The sequence below is a fragment of the Diceros bicornis genome, chromosome 31 (assembly GCF_020826845.1).
Source record: "Diceros bicornis minor isolate mBicDic1 chromosome 31, mDicBic1.mat.cur, whole genome shotgun sequence".
Classification (NCBI taxonomy): Eukaryota; Metazoa; Chordata; class Mammalia; order Perissodactyla; family Rhinocerotidae; genus Diceros; species Diceros bicornis.
Window position 1 is genome coordinate 43,598,016 of NC_080770.1, and position 22,428 is coordinate 43,620,443.

General features: G+C 46.2%; 1 protein-coding gene across 1 annotated transcript in view; it reads right to left on the bottom strand.

Moving 5' to 3' along the window:
* Positions 1–439: 439 nt before the first annotated feature.
* LOC131395470 (insulin receptor-like) overlaps positions 440–22,428 on the bottom strand; it is a 72,981-nt gene continuing 50,992 nt past the window's right edge. Inside the window, 7 exon segments of the mRNA XM_058527333.1 lie at positions 440–657; positions 1,956–2,206; positions 3,074–3,200; positions 4,152–4,366; positions 7,123–7,267; positions 8,332–8,480; positions 14,032–14,353. Coding sequence (XP_058383316.1) covers positions 440–657; positions 1,956–2,206; positions 3,074–3,200; positions 4,152–4,366; positions 7,123–7,267; positions 8,332–8,480; positions 14,032–14,353 — 1,427 coding nt within the window.

A 22,428-nucleotide genomic window follows, 5' to 3' on the forward strand; every position in this document is an offset into this window, starting at 1 on the left:
AGACTGAAGAAAAGCATGGTCATTAGTATAAATTTTTAATGAGAAGCACAGGAGGGAATAGATGATCGCTCCTTGCTGTCTCCGATCCTTAAAATTTAAGGGTCTAAATTTAGGGGCTAAAATTCTTCTCTGACTTTGTCAAACCTCTGAACAGGCTCGTTTGTGTTTCTAGTCGAGCACAGAAGCCTTGAATGGGTTAATACAGCTCATCCCCACCAGGGGGAGGGAAGAGGAGGAGGAGGAGAAAATTCCAGAGGAAAATGGTGCCAAGATATGAGAAGTATCTGGTTTTGACACGTGTCTTCAGACTTGAACTCATGTGATGCTTAGAAACGTGTGTGTTTTCATATGAGATGGAACGGAGTGTGTGTGCGTGCGTGCGTACACACACTGGGAAATGGGAGGGGAGAGATGTTTCCTGGGAGTGGAACAAAGTGGATCAGATGTGCTCGTAAAACCGGCGGCTCCCACACATCTGTCTGCACTCACCTTTGAGGCAATAATCCAACTCATATAGCTCACTGTCTTCCTCCTGCCTCTCCCAGAAAACCAGGTAGTGGGTGATGTTGCCATTGGGATCAGAGGGAGGCTTCCACTTCAGAATAATCTGGGATGAGGAGTTAGAAACAGAGATGGGATCCAGGGGGACAGAAGGGTCTGCAAAGGAGAAAGGAAACAGGTCCACTTTGAGGAGGATGGTGCAAGCTGTTAGGTGGGCATAAGAGGGGACACACCAGTTAGAGAAATCATGAGGATGTTCGCTGCAGTGTTATTTTACCTCGGAGAAAACTGGAGACACATGAAACGCTCACCCAGGAAAGGCATGAGTTACAAAATTACAGTCCATTCCTACCACAGATTATGCAGCCATTCATTCATCTATTTATGCAACAATCATTTATGGAGCTCCAACTATGTGTCAAGCTCTCTCTGTCCTGGGCCCTGGAAAGACACTGGGGAAAGGGAGGATGGTGAAAGAGACAAATAAACTCATGTTTTCCAGTTAACATTTGCCCCAAATTGAGCCCAGTCACTGGGCACATTTCAGCAATTGGATGCCACTCAATCATATCACTGAGATGGCAGCTCATCTAAAAACCCCCAGAACACATCAACTTTGGGCTCCACAAAACCTTCCCCTCAAGAATGGAGGTGGCTGAGGGAGTTGGTGAGGCGTGAGGTTGGGGGCCTCAAGGCAGAGGACACAGTGTGTACAAAAGCCCAGGTGCTGGAAGTTTCTGGAAACTATAAGTCCTTTGGTATTGTTGGAAGATACAAAACGAGAGGGCACTAGCCAAAAAAGCTAGGCTGGCTCATAAAGTTTGGACCCTATCCTCTAGGACAGAGTATCTCACCCCCGGCACTACTGACACTTGGGGCCGGATAATTCTCTGTCGTGGGGGCCGTCCTGGGGCTTGTAGGACCCTGGCCTCCACCCTCCAGATGCCAGGAGCCCCACCTCCTCAGTCAACCAAAACGTCTCCAGACATCTTCAAATGTCGCCTGGGAGCAGCATCACCCCCAGTTGAGAACTATTGTTATAGGAGAAGGACTTAGACTTCAGAAAAATATAATTCAATTGCTATGAAATACTCCAGCTCCCCGTGCCGGAAAAAAAAAAAAAAACGGGGAAGGAGAGAAGGGGCACAGAGGTGAAACAAAAATGGCAAAATATTGATCAGCGTTGAAGCTGGGAAATGGTTCACGGGACTCATTTTTTCTTTTGACTTCTGTGAATATTTGAAAATTTTCCATAATGGGGAGAGGAAATATCTAGTCCCCTCAGGTGTCTTATCGTTACTGCCTCATCTTCTGAGATTATAAACCTCAACACTTGGCTCTTTGAGAAGCCAATGATTATGCAAAAGAGAATTTCACACAACATCACCACGTCAGCCTGTTAAAGGCAGGACATCCCATTCATGCACAAACTCATATCCACAAGAAACGCTTACTCGTGGCATTTGTCTGGACATAGATGATGTCGCTCTTTGCCCCGTATGTCCGGCGTTCATCAGAAAAGGTGACCAAGGTCTTGACAAAGATGGCGTACTGGGTCCAGGGCTTGAGATCCTGCATCAGCCACCCGGGGTGGTTCTGTGACTTGGGGTCGTTGGGCCTCAGAGGCAGGTCAATGTCCACCACCGTCCAGCTGTTGGAGCCACACGAGTCCTGCCCATCAAACTCCGTCACGTTCTGATAAGGGCTTTCAAGAGGAAATAGGAGAAGGTGGTTACCATTTTGTGACTATCGCTCTGAAGATGGCAGAGATGCGGCCGGGGGAAGTCACATCCTATGGGGTTGTATCCTTTTCGCCAACCATCTTACGCCACAAGGAAAAATGACACAGGAACAGCCAAAGAGAAAGAGACTGCTTCCCTTACATCTCAATTGCCCAGTAATAATAATAGTGATGATGATGAGAATGATGATGACAGCAACTACCCAAGAGTTATTGATAAGATTACGTGGTGGAATGAATGCGACTTCTTGGCACACAGTCTGAACATAATAAATCTCGAGAGATGGAACTATTACTGACATTAATACTATCACCCCTTCCATTATCTTCCTTGCAAATTTCAGGAGAGCCGTATACTCAAAATGACTAAGTGTTGTTTAATGGGGATAGAGTTTCAGTTTGGGACGAAGAAAAAGTTCTGGAGATGGATGATGGTTATGGTTGCACAACATCGTGAAGGTACTTAATGCCACTGAACTGGACACCTATGCCTAATTAAAACAGTCAGTTTTATGTTATGTATGTTTTACCACCATTTTTCCAATGTCGGAAAAAATACAAAATAGAAAAAAATAAATTTTACAAAATCTACTAGGTAGAGTGAATGGCTTTTTCTTGAGGATGTCTGGTGAGATACACACAGAAGCAACAAAATGGGATACTGCTATAGGAAATTGACTTCATACCCCATCAACTGGTGAGATCGTAAAAGGAGCCTACATTTATTCCACGAGTAGGAGGGACAGGGAGAATTACCCCAGCGGGGAAGATCTGAGCACTCACACCGCAAGCATGAAGCTTGCAGCACCATTTCTCTACCTTTCTACTTACGCCTCTTTATAGAAGAGCATGAACCCCAAGAGGTCTCGGAAGTCAGGGGGCCAATACGGCTCCCATTTCAGCAAGATCTTATCAGAAGATGTCCGAATGTGAGAAAATGTAAGTAATTCATTTTCACCTAGGAAAGTTAAAAAAAAATCAGTATCAGTATTAAATAATTTGTTTCAGCCCAAAGCAGGTGATCTGACATTTCCAAGAGCGTCCATGAGAAGGGAGATATCAATCTGCTGTTCCCTTGACAGGTCTTGTACCCATGTGCCTCTCCCGCTGTTGGAAGGCAAGAACTGGTCATGCAAACGGGCCCCTACTGCAGGTCAATTACTTGGCCAGACGCTCAAGTGAATAATAGCAGTTGGTGCCCACGTGAGAAGCATGACTGGCCAGCAGTTATTGGGAAAAGAGACTTTCAAGAGTAATCTTTGTCCTGACACAATTTTGCCTTGCATATGGACTTTCAAGCCTGACACGTCAGAAGACGTAACTCCAGTGGAAACGAACACATGCCAAGTGAGTTTGGAGGGCATGCAGATTATTATACCTTGGAGAGACAACACCTTGGAGAGAGCAATTCCCTCTGCCTGGAATGCAAGTTGGCCCCTAAGCTACCCCCCGACCTTGAATTGCCACAGCTTGAACCACATTCCACCATAAGAAACCAACTCCCCATGAGGGTATTATGGAAGCTCTGGCACCTCAATGCTCGGATATCCCTTCAAGAGAGAATCTGTCAGAGGAATGCAGTCAGCTGACAGTCCACAGCTATAGCAAGTGCAGGATGTGCCTTAGCATTTGAGGCAAAGCCATATACAAGGAGGTGTTATTCATTCATTCATTCATTCAATGCTTATGTGGCATCTTCCAGTATCAAGCACTGTATTTGGTGCAGTAAGCACAGAGATGATAAGTACAACACCTATCCTCAGTATTTCAGAAAACTTATCACACACTTAGTTGTTTAGCTCACTGGGGGGCAGTGACGACCCCCTGGGGGCCAGTGTGGTGGGGCTAGGGTGAGGGCAGCCATGTTATCTGGTCCACAGGCTGGAAGGACCAGGGCATTGCCACTTACAGGACGCCTGGTCCCCGTTGGTCTTCAGGGCGATGTCGTTCCTCTCCTGGCGCCCCTTGGTTCCCGAAACCTCCTCCATCTTGTGAATTTCAGACAAGCAGAGTTTGGGATTATAGTGGAAGAAGAGCTCCCCCTGAGTGATGGTGAGGTTGTGTTTGCTCCAGTCCCATAGCTGCCTTAGGTTCTGGTTGTCCAAGGCATAGAAAGAGTAGTTTCTAGGGAAACACACACACACACCTAGTCATTCAACGGTTTGTGTCTCCAACTCCAAGATGGCAGGGCTGGAGTTCCTCCTGTTCAGCACTACATCCCCCATCCTAACCACGTGCTTGGCACATACTCAATAAGTGTTGAATGGAAGGTGGGAGGGACAGGGGAAGTTGAGGAAGTCTTCCTGGCCAGGAAGGTGTCTGAGCTCAGTCTTGTGAGGAAGGGAAGACTGTGATGGATTGAGATACGGGTTTCAGAGAGGGAAAAGACTGAAGACACAGAGGCACTGAGCTGAGCCCAGGGAAGAGCAAAGCAGCCTGCTCTGGCCACCAGGTGACAGGGAACAAGACTGGAGAGCTGCAATGGGCCAAATCCTCTAGTATACTGCATGCCAGACCAACACCAAGAACATGGGACTTTCCTTGAAAGGCAGAGGGGAGCCACTGAAGGTTTTATAACAGCTCAGTAACTTGATTAGATCTGTGCCTTAGAACTATTAGTGGACCACTGGCACATGACAGATGGGAGAAGAAGCATCTAGATCTGTGTTGTCCAATAGAGAAACCACTAGCCACCTCTGGCTATTGAGCACCTGAAATGGGGCCGTTCTGGACTGTATTGGAAGCAAACAGTACAGATTTCGAAGACTTAGCACACAAAAAAAGGATGCAAAAGATCTTCTTTATAGTTTTTTATATTGATATCATGCTGAAATAACATTTTAGATGTAATGGGTTAAGTAAAATGCATTATTAAAATTCATTTCACCTATTTCTCTTAAAGTTTTTTAAAATGTGGCTACTAGAACATTTAAAGTCACATATGTGATTTGTAGTATATTTCTGTTGGACGGTACTGGTCTAGTTCCAGGACAGTTAGCTAGGAGATCACTGCAACAATTTGAACGAAAGGTCTGAGCTTCAGCAAAAGGCAGTTTCACGGCAGAAAAATCAACATGAGCTGGTGAGGGATTCAAGAAGGTAGTCTAAACAATTCTGTGTATTTGCTTCTCAAAAGCCATTCACAGCCTCCCTTTTCCCTTGCCTTCCTCTACTGTATAGACTGGAAAAGGTAAATAATCACACTCCCAGCCTCCCGTGCAGCTAGAGGCAGCCACGTGACCCAGTTCTGACCAAGGAGATATACGCAGAAATCAACATTGATGGTGAGAGTGTGGGAGGTTCCAGGCAAGTTTTTTTAAAGAGACAGTCTCAACTGGCATGTACCTTTGTCCCTTTTTCCTGTCAGTTGTACAGACGTGAGTTTCGGTATGAAGCAGCCGTCTTGTGGCCACGAGGAGCACAAAGATGGAAAGAACTTTGATCTTTGATGGCACTACTGGATGGCCTTCTTCAGACTTCCTTCCTATGACTCCATCTCTATCTGTGTGAAATACACAGTCCAGCCAAGGAAAGTGGTACCTGGATATCTGTTGTTTTACTAACTGAAATAGGGTTGGCAGGATCTCAAGTGGAGGAGATCCAAGAAATGAGGATGGAAAACTGAGGCAGGGAGGTGAGTTCCATTTTGTACATGTTGCATTTGAGTTTCCCAGGGGTCATCCGGCTGGAGACAGGCTCAAGGGTAAGGAGAGAAGCCAGGGCTGGAGGTCTTAGCACAGGTAGGAGGATATCACTAGAGGGAAGGCAGAGGCTGGTAGCCCAGGATGCCAACTCTCAAAGGCACATGGAGGAAGCAGGAAAGAAATCCAGGGCAGCTGGGAGATATGTTGAAGAGCTAGAATCCTATGGACCAGAGGACATGAGAATCTCAGATACAGTCAATTTCTAGAGGACCAAGATGTGAGAAGGTGCCAGATGCAGCAATTATGGAGTCCTGGTCAGGCCTGCACTCCAACTCACAATGATGAACAGATAGCCAGATGCCCTATTCCATTCCAGCCAGCGCCTTTGGAGGGCACAAAGTTTGGTCTGTATCCCCTGAGATTTCCAAGAGTAACTATAAAACGGGTACCATTTACCTTGGCTGGACTTTGGACACATTCTAACATGAGTTCCTTCCTCCTGTCAAGGATTCTCCAGGCATTTTCTCCAAACGGATTTTTTTGGCTTGAAAAATCCCTACGTTTTCCTTCCCTCCCCCAAGTTTAACTAACATATAATTGGCATATAACATTGTATGAGTTTAAGGGGTATAACATCATGATTTGATATATGTATATATTGCAAAACAATTACCACACTGAGTTTAGTTAACGTCCATCACCTCACATGGTTAAATTTTTTTTTTCTTGTGATGAGAACTTTTAAGATCTACTCTCTTAGCAACTTTCAAATACATAATATTCTTAACTATAGCCACCATGCTGTATTTACATCCTCAGAACTTATTTATCTTATAACTGGAAGTTTGTACCTTTTGACCCCCTTCACCCATTTCCCCCACCCCGTATTCCCCACCTCTGGAAACCACCAATCTGTTCTCTGTGTCTATAAGTTTGGGGTTTTTTAGATTCCACATATAAGTGAGATCATACAGTATTAGTCTTTCACTGTCTGACTTGTTTTACTTAGCATAATGCCCTCAAGGTCCATCCATGTTGTCCCAAATAGTAGGACCTTCTCCTTTTTTATGGCTGTATAATATTCCATTGTGTATATATACCATACTTTCTTTATCCATTAATCATCAATGGACACTCAGGTTGTTTCCATGTCTTGGCAAAAACCCCTGAGTTCTTCTAACGCACAGACTTCCTAGTGAGCATTCAGGCCACAGGCACAGAATCAGGCCCACCTACCCAATTTCCAAGGTCTCTCCCCGAATCAGACGTAACTTCTGGAAGAAGGAAAGTGACACAAGAGCATAGGACCGGCGGATTTTCAGATATCCTGAAATTTCTTCAATGAGTCCAAGGTTGGCCTCTAGCTCAGCTGCCAGGTTGTCTAAGGAAAGGAGAGAATATCCAGTGAGTTCCTACAGAAATATTTTAATCTTCCCATAATGTCCCATGAGGAGGAGTTAACCTACAGGTTGAAAACGACTTTGACATACCCTGCTCAAAATGCATCATAGAGAGGACACAATCCAGTGTCCCTACCACAGGGTCTGCAAGTCCCTAAATAAGTGACCACTGCTTTTTTCTCATCTTTTCCTTGGTCGCCCTACTTCAGACACATGGGCCTCCTCATAGTCCCTTAAACAGACCAGACATACTAACTGCCTCAGGACATTTGCACTGGCTGCCTCCTTTGCCCAGAATATTATTCTTCCATCTATCTGCTTGGTTTGCTCCATGACCAATTCAGAGCATCTTTTCTCAAATCGGAAACTCTTCTAAAATAGCAACTCCCTTTATTCTCTATTTCATAGGTTGGCACACTACAGCCCATTGGCCAAATCCAGCCGGCTTTGTAAATAAAGTTTTATCGGCACAGAGCCACACCCATTAGTTCACACTTTCTCTAGGGCTGCTTTCACTCTATACTGGCAGAGCTGAGTAGTTCTGGCAAAGACCCTCTGTCTGCCCAGCTGAGGAGATTTATTACACGGCCCTTTATAGGAAAAGTTTGCCGACCCTTGCTCCCTGCGTTACTCTGCTTTGCTTCCCTTCACAGCGTGGATCACCACCTAAGTTTACATGATACGTTGATTTGTTTATTTGTAAGATCCATCATGCATGGACTTTGCCTTGTTCCCTGTGAGTATTCAAATAAATGTTTGCTGAATAAATAAACAAAGGCTGCTTTTCGCCTGGAATGGTGTTTCTGGAAACACGGTCCCAGACCTGCAATGCGGCATGTTGCCTGCTTGTTAAAAATGTAAATTCCTGACTCCCAACTTGGAAAGTCAGAATCTCGCTGGAGCAGGGCCAGGACCGAGCTGTGAATTTGGGGTTTGGCAGCAAACTTGAGTGACTCCACTGATGGGCGTTGCGGCTGTTTTCCTTCTGTGCTCACAGGGAAGGTGGATCCCAGCAGACCGCCCCCTCCCCCCCCCGAGCACTCACTGCCCCCTCGAATGTTGATGATCAGGCTCCCGTTGATGACCGTGCAGCCTCGGAGCTCCTGGGCGGATGTCACCGAGTCAATGGTCTTCTCACCTTCCAGGAGGTGGCAGACCTTGGGACAGGGGCTCAGGCATGGAGTACACATCAAGCTGAGGCAAGAGCGGAGAGAGAGGGGTCAGGACACACAGGACACCACACACATGGCAGACAGCACGCTGGACAGGGTCCCTCGTGATGAGACTTCCCCCGAGACCGTCAGGCAGGGTGCTTCAACTGCAGCCCTGTTGACATTTGGGGCTGGAGAATTCTCCGTTGTGGGTGGCTCCACCCACCCCTGGGGGGAAGAGGGCAAATCGCCCCCACAAAAGAACCACTGCCCAAAGTGATAGGCTTGTGCCGTTATTCTGTGATGGGGGGATCCTACAGCATTACCGTGAAATCAGGGGGCTCATGCTCTCACTCCAAAATGACAGGGCTCCTGCCATACCCCAGAGCGATAAGATTCACACTGAACCCCATGGAGACAGGATCACATCTATCCCGTGAAGACAGGACCCACGTCATTATACCAAAGTGATGGGACTCATGGCGTTGCCATGGTGATGGGAATCACACCAAGAGGATGGGCCTGATGTGGGACTCACTTTGCCCTGATGCCAAAGTGGCAGAACTGATGCTGTCACCCCCACGTGGCTACTCCAAGGAGATTTAGGATGTTTGCTGTTCTGTGTGGGGTTTGATGTCACCACAGCTATGACACGACCTCACGTTGGATAAAGGGTGACTAAGCGCAGACTTTGGCTTTGCCTGGCTGCAGCCTGATGTCCTCAAATTTACAGGCCCCAGGAGTCCTTTGGGAATCAGCTCTCCCCAACACAGGGTCTCTGAGGTCAGTTCTTGGCTGGCACAGCCCTCCAGGTCCAGGCAGGACACAGGAGCCAGGCCAGTCTGGGCACCATCTTCCATCCCCCTGGGGGTTCAGAGGTGGCCACATATCCAAGTTCATCCAGTGAGGGTTTTGCCAGAACTTTCTGGGAGGAGAAATTGTCTTCCTTCCAGAGTATCTAAGAGGGTATTGCTATATTGCTAGCATGGGGCAAGGGAGCAGGTAAAAGAACAAAACCAATGGAAAGAGAAAGAAAGACAAGGATGGAAAGAAACTGATGGTGTACATCACTTGAGCTCCTGGATACAGCTGTACCTAAACCAATTCCCTGAACTTCTTGGTGACAGGCACCAATAAACTCCAACCTTGCTACGCCAGTTTGAATTGGGTTTCTGTTGCACAAAACCTCAAGATTCCCAACTATTACATTCTCCAAGTCTCCGCATCCTCATCTGTGAAATGGAAATAATAACAGTACCTACTCCCACAGTCAGCATGAAGACCAAATGATATAGACCACCTAAAGCACTTAGCATACAGAAAAGAAAAATTGTTAGTCATCACTATGATGATCACGTTTCATTAGTGGTATCCTCGTGGCTACTGTCATTTCCACACCTCTGTGTATGCACTTCTTCAGAATGATCTTGTTGATGGTGGTATAATAAAGAACATATCTGGTCTGTGTCCCCATTCCTGGTGAGCTTCAAAAGCCCTTGGAATTTCCTGAGTGATAGGAGCATCTTTGTTATGCTAATGAGGTGATCGGTGGTGGTCCGACATAGCTTCAGGATGGGGGGCTAGTCACCAGAAAGAACACATGTGTGATGAGAGGGTTGGGTCTTTCAGCCGCCTGACCTTCAGAGAGGGGAGGGAGGCTGGAGATGGAGTTAGATCACGTGGCTAATGATTCAATAGATCTCGCCTGCGTAACGAATCCCCAATAAAAATTCTGGACACTAACTCACTGGAGTTTCCTGGCTGGAAAACACGTGGATGTGCTGGGAGGGTGACATCCCTGAGTCCGGGAGGACATGGAAGCTCTGTGTCTGGGACTCTCTCAGACCTCGCCCTACGTGTATCCTTCATAATAAAGCTGTAAATGTACGCGTACGTAGTGTAAGCGCCTGACATTAAGATTTTGACTGCTGAGGCATCCATTTCAAAAGATATTCATCTTTTTTTTTTTTTTTTGGTGAGGAAGATCAGCCCTGAGCTAACATCTGTGCCCATCTTCCTCTATTTTGTATGTGGGTTGCTGCCACAGCATGGCTGATGAGTGGTGTGTAGGTCCACGCCCGGGATCCAAACCTGTGAACCCCAGGCTGCTGAAGCTGAGCTCGGGAACTTAAGCACTATGCACTGGACCAGCCCAAGACATCCATCCTGAATAAATATCTTGCCTGTGAGACACAGCTATCAGCAAAACAACCAGATGAGGAATGAGGTAGCCCCCACCCATGAAGGGCCCCCTTTCTGAAAGCCCTGGGTGACCTGGATAACTGACCACTTGAGTGACCCCACTGTTCCCTTCCTGCACCCTAATTTCCACTCTTATACTTAAACCCTAGATACTCCACCCCCGGACCCTAATAAAGACACAGCCCCAGGTCCACGCTCCATCCCTCTCTCTCTACCTATCACCTCACTGTGTGGCCCTGGGTGTCCCTTCCAGGATCTCTGAGTAATAAATCTTGTTCCTTTAAGTTCCCTGATGGTTTCTTGCTGAAGTGTGTCCTGTGATTGTAATAAGAAACACGAGAGCTGGCCCAGCCACAAATAGGGGCCCCGGCAGGAGAAATGTCCATGCAGCGCAACATAAGTGATGTGTGCCCGGGCCAGTGGTGTGGACATTCCTAACAGAGGACGCTACCATCAGTAGGCTTGGACAACAAAACAGTACAGCTTTTTTTCAGTTCTGTGAGTCATTCTAGTAAATTATTGAACCCAAAGGGTTTGTGGGAACCCCTGAATGTACAGCGAGTCGGTCAGAAGTGTGGGTGGCCTGGGGCCCCCCAAAGTGTGGCTGGCATCTGAAGTGAGGGCAGTCTTGTAGATGATGGGGTCTGAGGCTAACCCCGGGGGGGACCAGTGTCAAATCGTGCTGTTGGACACCCAGCTGGTTCAGAACAGCTGGGGCGGAGACAGAATGGGGACCAAACGGCTGGGTTCTTTTGTTGGATCTACACGTATCCACCGAGCACTTATGACGCGGCAGGTGAGAATGTAAGCCAGGAGTCGGCAATCTACAGCCTAAGGTCCAAACAAATCCAGCCGACCATCTGTTTTTGTAAATAATGTTTTATCAGCACACAACCACGCCCTTTGGCTCGGGTATCATCTATGGCTGCGCTCACACTATAACGGCAGAGTTGAGTAGCTGAAACAGAGACCATATGGCCCCCGGAGCTGAAAATATTTACTATCTGGCCCCTTGCCAATGCCTGTTCTAAGCTGCAGGCACACACAGGAGTGAACAAAACAGACAATCTACTTTCCCCATGGGAGGTTACAAATGGCCACCAATGCTTTTCACCAAGAAGTGGAAATGGGCTCCACATCCATTGAATCTGGGCTAGGATGTAACTTGCTTTGGCCAGTGGCACATCAGCAGATGTGATGCACAGAGGCTTGCAAAGGACTTGCACATTGGGGCATACCCTTCCTGGCTACTGGGATGGGCAATCACATGGAGAGAGGCCCCAGCTGCCCATCTAAGATGTGAGAGGCTATCCTATACCATCCAGCCATAGCTGACCCAGCCCAGGCCAGACAAGCCACCAGTCAATGCACAAAATCATTTAGAAATCGTAAATGAGTGCTATGTTAAGCCGCTAAGAGCTGGGGTGGTTTCTTACGCAGCAAGAGCTAACTGATACTTGTGAAGTATATGGTCTAGTTGGGGTAAATTAATAAACTGACGATTAAAATATGAGCTAGTGGTAAATGCCATGAAAAGAATTAAAACTGAATAATGTGCCAAGGCAAAGCTGGACGGGTGGTCAGACAGGGAAAGATTCTCAGAGGAAGTGACTTGTAAGCTGTGACCTGGATGACAAGAAGAAGATCAAGGGGCAGAGCATTCTAGGGGGAGGGCATAGGGATGCCCCACACACTTAACATTCACCCCAAATATCTAGTCCTCCTCATCTCAGTAAAGAGCACCCCACTGCTCCCGCCAGGTACCTCAGAGTGACCATACCGGGTGAGGTCTTTGAATGAAGCCATGTGCATTTCCAGACCTCTGCTCTGAAAACATCAAGAATGATTTCCCAGATAAGCCACAAGAATGGAAGAAAGTATATCTGGTCCTATTAGAAAATGTGACGTACTAGAGTCTTCCATAAAATAAAATAAAAGCTTCAGAAGGAAAACTATTAATTTTTCTTTTAAACCTCCACAGAAAAAGACTGCCATGACAAGTTGGAATTAGCATCCCTCACGTTGCCCTCTTCCACTCAGTAAAGGTCCCAGGCATCCAAGGACCTGCTGTCAACTTCCTGGCGTTTCAGTTCTAGGGGCCACTGCACCATCAGTGAGAACATCAAAGGAGCTTTGCTGTATTTCTCAGGTCTCAATTATGGTGAGGAAAAACTACCTTTTATTTAAAGCCAATGTCTTATAAACAAACATCTCACCGGAAGATGATAACATCCGTGTTTCATTTCAAACATGAAAAAAAAATAGAAATGAATCAAAAGGAATATAGGGTCATTTTCCCAACCTTACTGATAAACTGGCCAAAAAAAAAGAAAAAATCTCTGTCTGGCATGCAAAGGTGATTTATAGACGTCTGTTTTTGGTCAACAAAGCCACTTGATAGGTTTTATCAAAAACGAGGAAAACAAAACATATTGTACTTGCAGGTTTCACAAACACTTGAAGAGAGGCTCATAAGAACCAAAATAAAGACTGTTTTCCTTCCCAACCTCCCCAGCTGGGGAAATAAAATTTCCCACCAGAACACTCTCGCTTGGCTAATTCTCAAGCCTGAAGAGGAAGATGTTTTACGTAAGCGGATCAGCCCAAGGCCCCTCGACCTGCGTCTGTTTCTGATTTGTTTTTGTGTTGTTTGTGGGGGGTTTTTTTCCCCAAGCCCTCAATACAAAAAAAAAGGAAACAGATTTTTTAAACTTGGTTACAGCCCCGAGACACCGAAATAGCTCATGTGAGGAGCTAACAACGGGAACAAAAATTCTGTGATGTGCGTAGGAAATCTGACTTACCGCCAAAGAGAGAAAACCCTGCTATTTCTCACCCAAATAGTAGGAAATGATTTGATGGCACTGTCCTTCAGAAAGCAACAAATCCCTGAGAATAATCTGGAATCGAGGCTCTTCCTCCTTGCATTCTGGGCTAATCGCAGCACATGGTCTGGCTCCAAATCGGAGAAAAAGTTAAAAACCTGAGCTCTGTTTGGTTCTAACAGTCAGGCAGCTACAACAGTGGGGACGGTCCAGTCCATGTGAAGGGTTCCAGGATAAACCAAGGACTTCTGTCTTTCTGTCTTCCATTCCCAAAACGAACTACAGAGAGCCTTGAACATGGTGCGCAAGATGCCAAAAATATTTACTCTCTGATCCCATACAGAGAAAGTTTGTTAACTCCTGCTCCAAAGCCCGGACCAAAACAGGAGGCAGAAATGGCATCCGACAGACCCAGGCTTATCACTGTTCATCAGCAGCTCCCTCACTCATAGCCAATTAACTCTGGTTTTTCACACAGTTTTAACAGGTGGCACCACCATCACCAACCCCATGTTTCTTCCCCTCTTTGCTGCCCGCCACCCTCCTAAACCCACACCCAGGATTCACTTGCTGGAATTCATCGTATACCCAGAGGGACACTCGGGGATGCACTTGTTGTTGTGAATGACGTACTGGTGGCAGCCCTGCCTCCGTGAATTCTTGCAAGTGTTGTGCAGGTCCTGGCAGAAGCTGAAGTTCACGCAGCGCCAGTCTTGGAAGTGATAGTACGGGGGCGGGCAGGTCTCCACGCACCTGCCGTCCAAGTAGAAGTTTCAGCAGGCCACACACTTGGTGGGGTCGTCGGGCTCAGAGCAGTTGCCCAAGCACTCGCTGTGGCAGCAGAGGCCGTCAGCAGTGCAGCCATGCGACTTACAGATGGTCGGGCAAACTGCAGAGAGAAAGAAAACAGCTGGTCAACAGGTTTGCCCAATTCCTGTCTGCACAGTCGGCAATTCTGGATCAGAGAGTGAGAGCCAAACAAAATAACAACAATAATCGCCTCATTTCTGCAGCACTTGCTACGTCCCAGGCACAACTATTAACTCATTTCATCCGGCAAACCAGCGGGAGGCTGTAAATATTGAACAGCCGTCACAGGGAGAGGGGCGGCGAGCCTCTGACTTGTAGCATTTGTCATTTGCCATGGTGTAAATACTCCCACCATGGTCCATTTCAAGCTAACACGGAACCTGTAAGAGATACATTGTAACACAGCATTAATAGTACTTCCACCATATAGATACAATAGCAACAAATAACCTCGGAGGCATAAATAATAGAAAAATGTAGTGAGATAATTAGGAAGCCGTGAGTGTTGTATATTTATTACCTTGTTTTTGTTGTTGGTGGTGATTTTTTTATTTTTTATTTTTTTGGTGAGGAAGATTGGCCCTGAGCTAACATCTGTGCCAATCTTCCTCTATTTTATGTGTGGGTCGCCACCACAGCATGGCCGATGAGTGGTGTAGGTCCGTGCCTGGGATCTGAACCCGTGAACCCTGGGCCACTGAAGTGGATTCGCATTGAATTTAACCACTACGCCACCAGGCCGGCCTCTATTACCTTGTTTTTAACATAATTTAACTGTAAGTTTATACCATTTAATTTTTAATAGCAGCTTAACAACCAGCTCGCAAATTTCCTAAAAGTTTCACCATCGGCTCTAGCAAGGTGACTCCAGCCTGCAGCTGCAGTGCTGGTATAAACAGATACGTTATTATCTCTTCTGTCTCCATTCTACAAATGGGGAAACCCAGACTCAAGAAGGTTAAACAAATTGCTCAAAGGGTATTTATTGCTTCAACAGACATCTGCTTGCACTGATCTCGATACTGCAGCCACCACAGCCTCAGACTCTGCCTTCGGGAGCACATGGTCTAATGGAGGACGCATATTAGTTAAACACACAAATAAGTAATTGCATATGCAACAAGCATTGTGCTAGAAGTAAGAAGCGACATTTCTGCTTAAGCCTGAAGGAAACAATGAAGGGGGAGGAAAGAGAAGGTTCTGCAGATGGAGGTGCAGAGGCTGTGCATAGATTTTGTGGCTGGAGAGAGTTTCTTGTTTGATGCAATTGAACTTGGCCATTGCAGGCTGGACTCCATCCTGGCTTCCTCCAGTAGCTTCTCACACATCCCCTTTCTCCCGGTGTCTCACTACTCATCACTTCCTAATTACCCCTTGATTTTGGAGCCTCGGCATCTGCTCTGAGCCTCGATGACCAGCCCTCCCTTCCCAGGCTCTCTGCAAATACATCCACGGACAGATTGCTTCCGAGAGACTGAACAGACCTCAGCCACGGCAGAGCCTTTTCTCGGAGGTGCTTTCCTTGCTTACTCTCTGCGTGGTTTGAAACACAGTTTGAAAGCTGGGGATTATTATTCACCCCAAAACCTCAGGCTCTTTGATTGCTGCAGCAAACATTCCGGCCCCTAATGGACCCCACCAACCCGACCTAGGGAACAGAAGTGGCCGCTGAAGCTGCATTCACATATGAGCAGCACTGTCTGAGGGAACTTTCTACGATGACAGAAATGTTCTCGATCTGCGCTGTCCAACACGGTAGCCACTTCTCCCCTGTGGCTGTTGAGTGTGGTTAGCGCAATTGAGGAACCAATTTGTTTTTAACTGTGGCAAAATAGCATAAAATTTACCATCACAACCATTTTTAAGTGGTTAATGCTCAGCGGCATTAAGCACATTCACAGTGTTGTGCAACGATCACCACCATCCATCTCCAGAACTTTCTCATCTTCCCAAACTGAAACTCTGTCGCCATTCCAACACTGACCCCCCCACCCCCTCCCACAGCCCCTGGCTCCACTATCTACTTTCTGTCTCTATGAATTTGACTCCTCTAGGTTCCTTAGATGAGTGGAATCATACAGTATTTGTCTTTTTGTGTCTGGCTTATTTCACGGAGCATAATGTCCTCAAGCATCATCCATGTTGTAGCAGGTGTCAGAATTTCCTTCCTTTTTAAGGCTGAAGAATATTCCATTGTATGGATGGACCACATTCTGTTTATCCATTCATCTGTCAATGGACACTTGGGTTATTTCAACCTCTTGGTTATTGTGAGCAATGTTATGAACATGGGTGTGCAAGTATCTTTGCAAGACCCTGCTTTCAATTATTCTATGTATATACCCAGAAGTGGACTTGTTGAATCATACGATAATTCTATTTTTAATTTTTGAAGACCCACCATACTGTTTTCCACAGTGGCTACACCATTTTACATTCCTACCAAGAGTGCACACGGGTGAGGAACCAAACTTTTAATTGTATTTCAATTTTAATTTTAATAGCCACAAGTGACTACTGGTTCTTGAGTTGGACAGCAGAAGCTTAGAGAATAAAAGTAAACTCTTTGCCAGGGCCCACAGGTCCCATGTGGTCTAGTGCCTACTGGCTTCTCCGAGTCCTCTCAGCCACAGGCAGCAGCCACTCTGGCCTCCTTTCTGTCCCTCATACACCCAGGCTCAGTCCTACCTCAGGACCTTTGCATCTGCTGTGCTGACTGGCTGAAGCGCCCTACTCCTTATCCTCCCATGACTGGCTCCTTCTTGTCCTTCAGGTCTCAACTCCTTAGAAAGCCCCTCTATGACCTCCCCACTGGAAGTCACTCCCTCCTTCACAAACCATTTTCTAACACATTAGCTTATTACATTTTCCTTATAGCGCTTATCACTCTTGAAAACTATCTAGGTGGTTGTGAACTGTCTAAGTAGAGGGGAGCTTAGTGGGCAGGGCCATGTCTGCTCCATTCACTGCACTGGCTCCGATGACACCGACTCCTAAGACAGACCCTTGCATCCAGCAGGAGCTCAGGAGACACATGTCCGATTAGACAAAGGAGAGGCAAAAGGTAGGACTTTGGAGCAGTTCCAAGGCCCTAATTTTTAACCAGTGGCTCAAGAAGTCGTCCAAGAACCTCCAGTTGCAGGAGCTCCATAATGCTCTGAAAAATTACACGCAAGATGTGGAGCATCTATGCATAAGTGCATATTCTGATTTTCTACATGGATCCAGAAAGAAGGAAGCAGCTGTCATAGGAGCAGGATGGGGTTAACCCACCAATGTCTGTGTAGATCTTTTAGGGTTTACATACCACCCATTAGTTTCTTACTCAATTCTAACAATGACCCCAGCAGGGACGGGGGTAAGTCACATTATCTTCACTCTACAGAGGCAAGAAGATTGGCTCAGCTGAGGAGCAGCAGGGCCAGAACTGGAACCTTGATCTTCTGGCCCTGAATCCAACATTCCTGGGTCTAAAATGACATGGCCATCTGCAGGGTCCACGCAGTCAAGGAAGGACTTGCATTCAGCTGTGGTGACGCAGCATCCACCACCCCATAGACACGCGGTAAAGACTTCCTTAAAGAACCAACGGCAGCCTCGGTTTTCTTTTCTGTAAAATGGGGGTGATAACAGTCCCTTAACTCCTCCTCACAACTAAAAGGGATGATGAGGTTAACGCACTGGATTCATTGACAGACACATTGTAGGTCTGATATCAGTGAGCTACTGTGGGTATTATTATTTTATCATCATTCTTAATGATCTGTCTACAGGGATCTCTTGGACTCTCAATGGCAGGAAGCAATATCCAAGGCTGACAACAACTGTCTAGGACCCACAAAGACCCCACCCTCCGGAAGCTCACAGGAGAGAGCAGGAAGGGGCCTATCTCCTGGGCTGGAGCTGCACCTGAGGGTCAGCCCTTAAGTTCAAAAGAGATGCCAGCGAAGTGCTAACAAACACTTCCCAAACACATAAGCCTTCCAGCCTCAACAATGCTAGGAAAAATCACCCAACACTCGCAAACAAGGCCAGAGCTTGACTGCAGGACTTTTCAATCTTATGTTGGAGCCCTGTCGAAAAGGACCCACTTGGGAATTACTTCATTTTCCCGCACAGGAGCTGGCAGACTTTTTCCGTAGAGGGTCACAGAGCGCAGGGCCACACGGTCTCCGTCACAGGAAATTAGTCCATTCTGTCCCTGTCTCGAGAAAGCAGCACCCCCACTCCCCAACCACCCAGAGAAGGTACAGGGGCACAGGTGCAGCTGTGCCCAATAAAACTTTATTTAAAAAAGCAGGTGACAGGGGGCCAGCCTGGTGGCGCAGCGGTTAAGTGCACGGGCTCCGCTTCAGTGGCCCAGCGTTCACGGGTTCGGATCCCAGGCGCGCATCAACACACGGCTTGTCAAGCCATGCTGTGGCGGCGTCCCGTATAAAATAGAGGAAGAGGGGCATGGATGTTAGCCCAGGGCCAGTCTCCCTCAGCAAAAAAAGAGGAAGACTGGCATCAGATATTAGCTCAGGGCTAATCTTCCTCACAAAAAAAAAAAAAAGCAAGCAGGTGATGGGCTGCCTGGTTGGCCAACCCCTCACCCAGTGAAATGTACCTGTGACTGTTTTATTATTTCTGTTAAAGTGCAGGCTGGGGGGAGCCAGGTGTCAGCTGATAGCCAGATACGCTGTAAATCATTTTTATCCAATAGAAGAAACAACCTCCCCAAAATGACAGGTTTATCGTCCCGTAGGACATTAAGCCTCTCCGTATCTAACTGCGCAATCTTATTTCACTGATGACAAATGCTTTGGCTTTAACACCCTGCTGCTGGTTCCCTCACTTAAGGGTTAAAATAAATGTGTTGACAGGTGTTCTTTTGCAGGGTTGTTTCTTTGTTTTTTTTTTTTTTTTGGCATAAGAATGGTGTTTTTAATTTTTGAAGACTATACTTTGATAACGACAAGCCAGCTCTGGGTGTCCCCACTGTTTCCAAGTACTTTATCTTATTTAGTAGAAATGCCGATCAGGGTGGCCTTCCCACCACCACCACCAACGCCTCCTCCCCCTCCCCCCGCTGAATTATGAAGAACACATGTTGTGCAAGATGAAAAACTGGCCCCGATGGAGGAGGGGGCTGACTTTCCTCTCCCTGTGCCCTCGGTCCTACTAACTAATAGACACTAAATGAGTCCCCGCAGCCCAGTCCCAGAGGGCCACCAGCCCCCAGGATGCTTCTGCCAGAGAGGATGGTAGCCTTTTCGAGAAAATGCCAAGAGTTCGGGAGCTGCTGACCATCCCAGGACAGGTGCATGCTGTGTGTGTAAGGAACATCGTCCTAGACCTCGCAGAGGCAGCAAACGCCAGTCCTTCTCCCTCCAAACACACAAGTTCCTTGTCTGTCCATCTGCCCCTGTTCGCACCCCAAGTTGCTTGGGCTGCTGGCCCGAATTTCCTCCCGATCTTCCCTAAAGTTGCCAAAAGCCCCTGGCCTCTGGGTACACCAGCAGAAGCAGCCACTACCTTCCTGAAACTTTCCCCTTGAGTGGCTTTTTCTATACCCTGCTGAGAAGACTGGAAACTGAGCTCTAAATAAATCAGTGGAGCGGGAAGGAGGCAGCTACATCAAGATCCTCTGGTTGGAGCCTCTGAAGCAAGAGCAATGATCCCCCACCTAATGATGCATTCTCTAGAAAGACATCTACGGAGAGGCCAACTTGTTTAAGGGAGATGCTTCAAAGGCAAACACAATTTCACCCACTATCTCTGCTTCTAGGATTTACCCCGAAGACACGACAGCATATGCACACATAGACACCTGGACATGGATATTCTTCACCCTGCAGGACATCAACAAGTTGAGTTTATAACGGCAAAAGATCGGAAATAGCCTAAAGATCCAGAGCAGGAGACTGTGTAAATAAATTAGTGTGGATTAAGAAATAGTATGCAGCTGTAAAAAAGGAGGTGGCTCCATGCATTCTGATGTTGGAGTGACTTCCAAGATAGCATTACGTGACACAAGCAAGGCATGCAGCAGTATCTAAAGAATATAACTCATTTCTAGAAAGAGGAAAGTGACATATATACTGGGAATGCAAAATGGGACACCCCTTTGGAAGACAGTTTCGTAGTTTCTTATAAGGTTAAATATATATTTCTTATCCTTACCACACAACCTAGGGGTTCACCCAGGTGAAATGGGAGAAAACATATATTCACACAAAGGTCTGTACGGGAATGTTTATAGTGGTTATATTCATAATCACCCCAACCTGGAAACAACCCAAATGTCCCTCGACTAGGGACTAGATAAACATTGTACCTCCATACAATGAACACCACTGAGCAATCAAAAAAGAAGGAAGTGCTGACATCCACAACAATATGGATGAATTTCAAATGCTTTGTATTGAATGTAAAAAGCCGGTCTTAAAAGCTACACACTGTATGATTCCATTTATGTGACATTCTGGAAAAGGCAAAACTATAGGGACAGAGGACATATCAGTAGTCACCAGGGGCTGCAACTGGGAAAAGACTGACTGCAAAGGGGCACAGGGGAATTTGGGGGGATGACAGAACTATTCTATATTTCAACTGTGATGGTGGTTACACGACTGTATATATCAGTCAAAACTCACAGAACTTTACTCCCAAAAGGGTGAATTCTGCTGTATGTAAATTATATCTTAAAATGAGGAGAAGAGAAAAAAATGGGACATATGTCCCTCTGGAAGGGCCACAAGAAATGTGCCCCATGACTGCCTTTCAGGAGAGAGATGAGGATGGTGTGGAGGGTGCATAGCAGTATCCTTACATATCAGCACAATTTGATTTTTAATTTTTTACTATGTATGTGTCCACCTGTTTAAAACTGACATATATTTGAAAACACATTTTTAAAAAGCCTCTGCTACGCAACGCATAAACGCTATTGATCAATTAAATAGTTTCACACCCAAATACAGCTCTTATCATTTAAGGGCTTTTATAAAAGTTCTCTTAACATCATTTTTGCCTTATTACAAAATCAACAGTCAAATCAACCAAATACCAAGTGTGATCTTAGATTAGCAGCTGGGCCAGGAAAAAAATACTAATACTGATGAACAACATTGGGACAACCGATGAGATTTACATACGAAACTATGGATTAAAATATTGCGTCAGTGCTAATTTCCTGATTTTGGTCATTGAACTGTGGTTGTATAAGAGAATTTTCTTGTTCTTAGAAAATACCCAGTGAAGAATTAAGGACAAAGGGGCAATATGCCTGCAACTGACTCACATGGTTCAGAAAAAAACTTAATATGTATATCATGTGTGTACATAAATACATTAGAAAGATAATAAAAGAAATAGGTTAAAATGTAAACAACTAATGCCTCTAGGTGCGATACTTGCAACTTCTCTTGTAAACTCATACATCAAAATAAAGGTTACCAATTTCTCCAAAACAAGGTTAAAAGCTGGAATGGTGGGAGACAAAGGCACGCAGCGCAGCGTTGTAAATGACATGCTTACAAAAACACAGCCACGTTTTTTTTTTTTCTTTGCCTTTCTAAGTTCAAACCAGTTTAGTTTTTCTTAATTAAGAATCTACATGGTAAGAACAAAACAACCTCCCCCCAAAACCGCACTATTAAATGTTTCCATAGCACGACATATGTTAATAACATTTTGTTACATTCCTTTCCAAAGCCTGTAGTTTAGAAAAAAAAAAACTCTCAAGATTTATTATTCCAAAAATTACTGCTTTCCACAAATTTCCAAACGGAACAGTTGCGTCATGGGCGGGCAGACACATTCACCACAGAGCCCCGTGGCTCTCCCTGCAAGTGTGAATTTTATAAACTCCTTAAAATAATTTACTTTGTTTCCATTCAAAGACTCTCTCCCACGCCCGCTCCAGACCCTGATGGGGGAGGTTCGAGTCCCCAGCGCTGGGGCGCGGGCAGCACGTTGCCTGGAAATTCCTCCCTTTGGAATCTAGTAAATGATTTAATGATGGGCTGGGAGGCAGGGGGTGAACTTTTGAGCTGGGTGGTCAACAGACGCCCTTTCGACTCTGCGCTCCCCGAGAAGCGGCGACCGCAGGACCTCATGTCCTTGAAGCAGGGAAGCGAGCTCCCTCTCCCCTTCTCTGACGATGCGGCC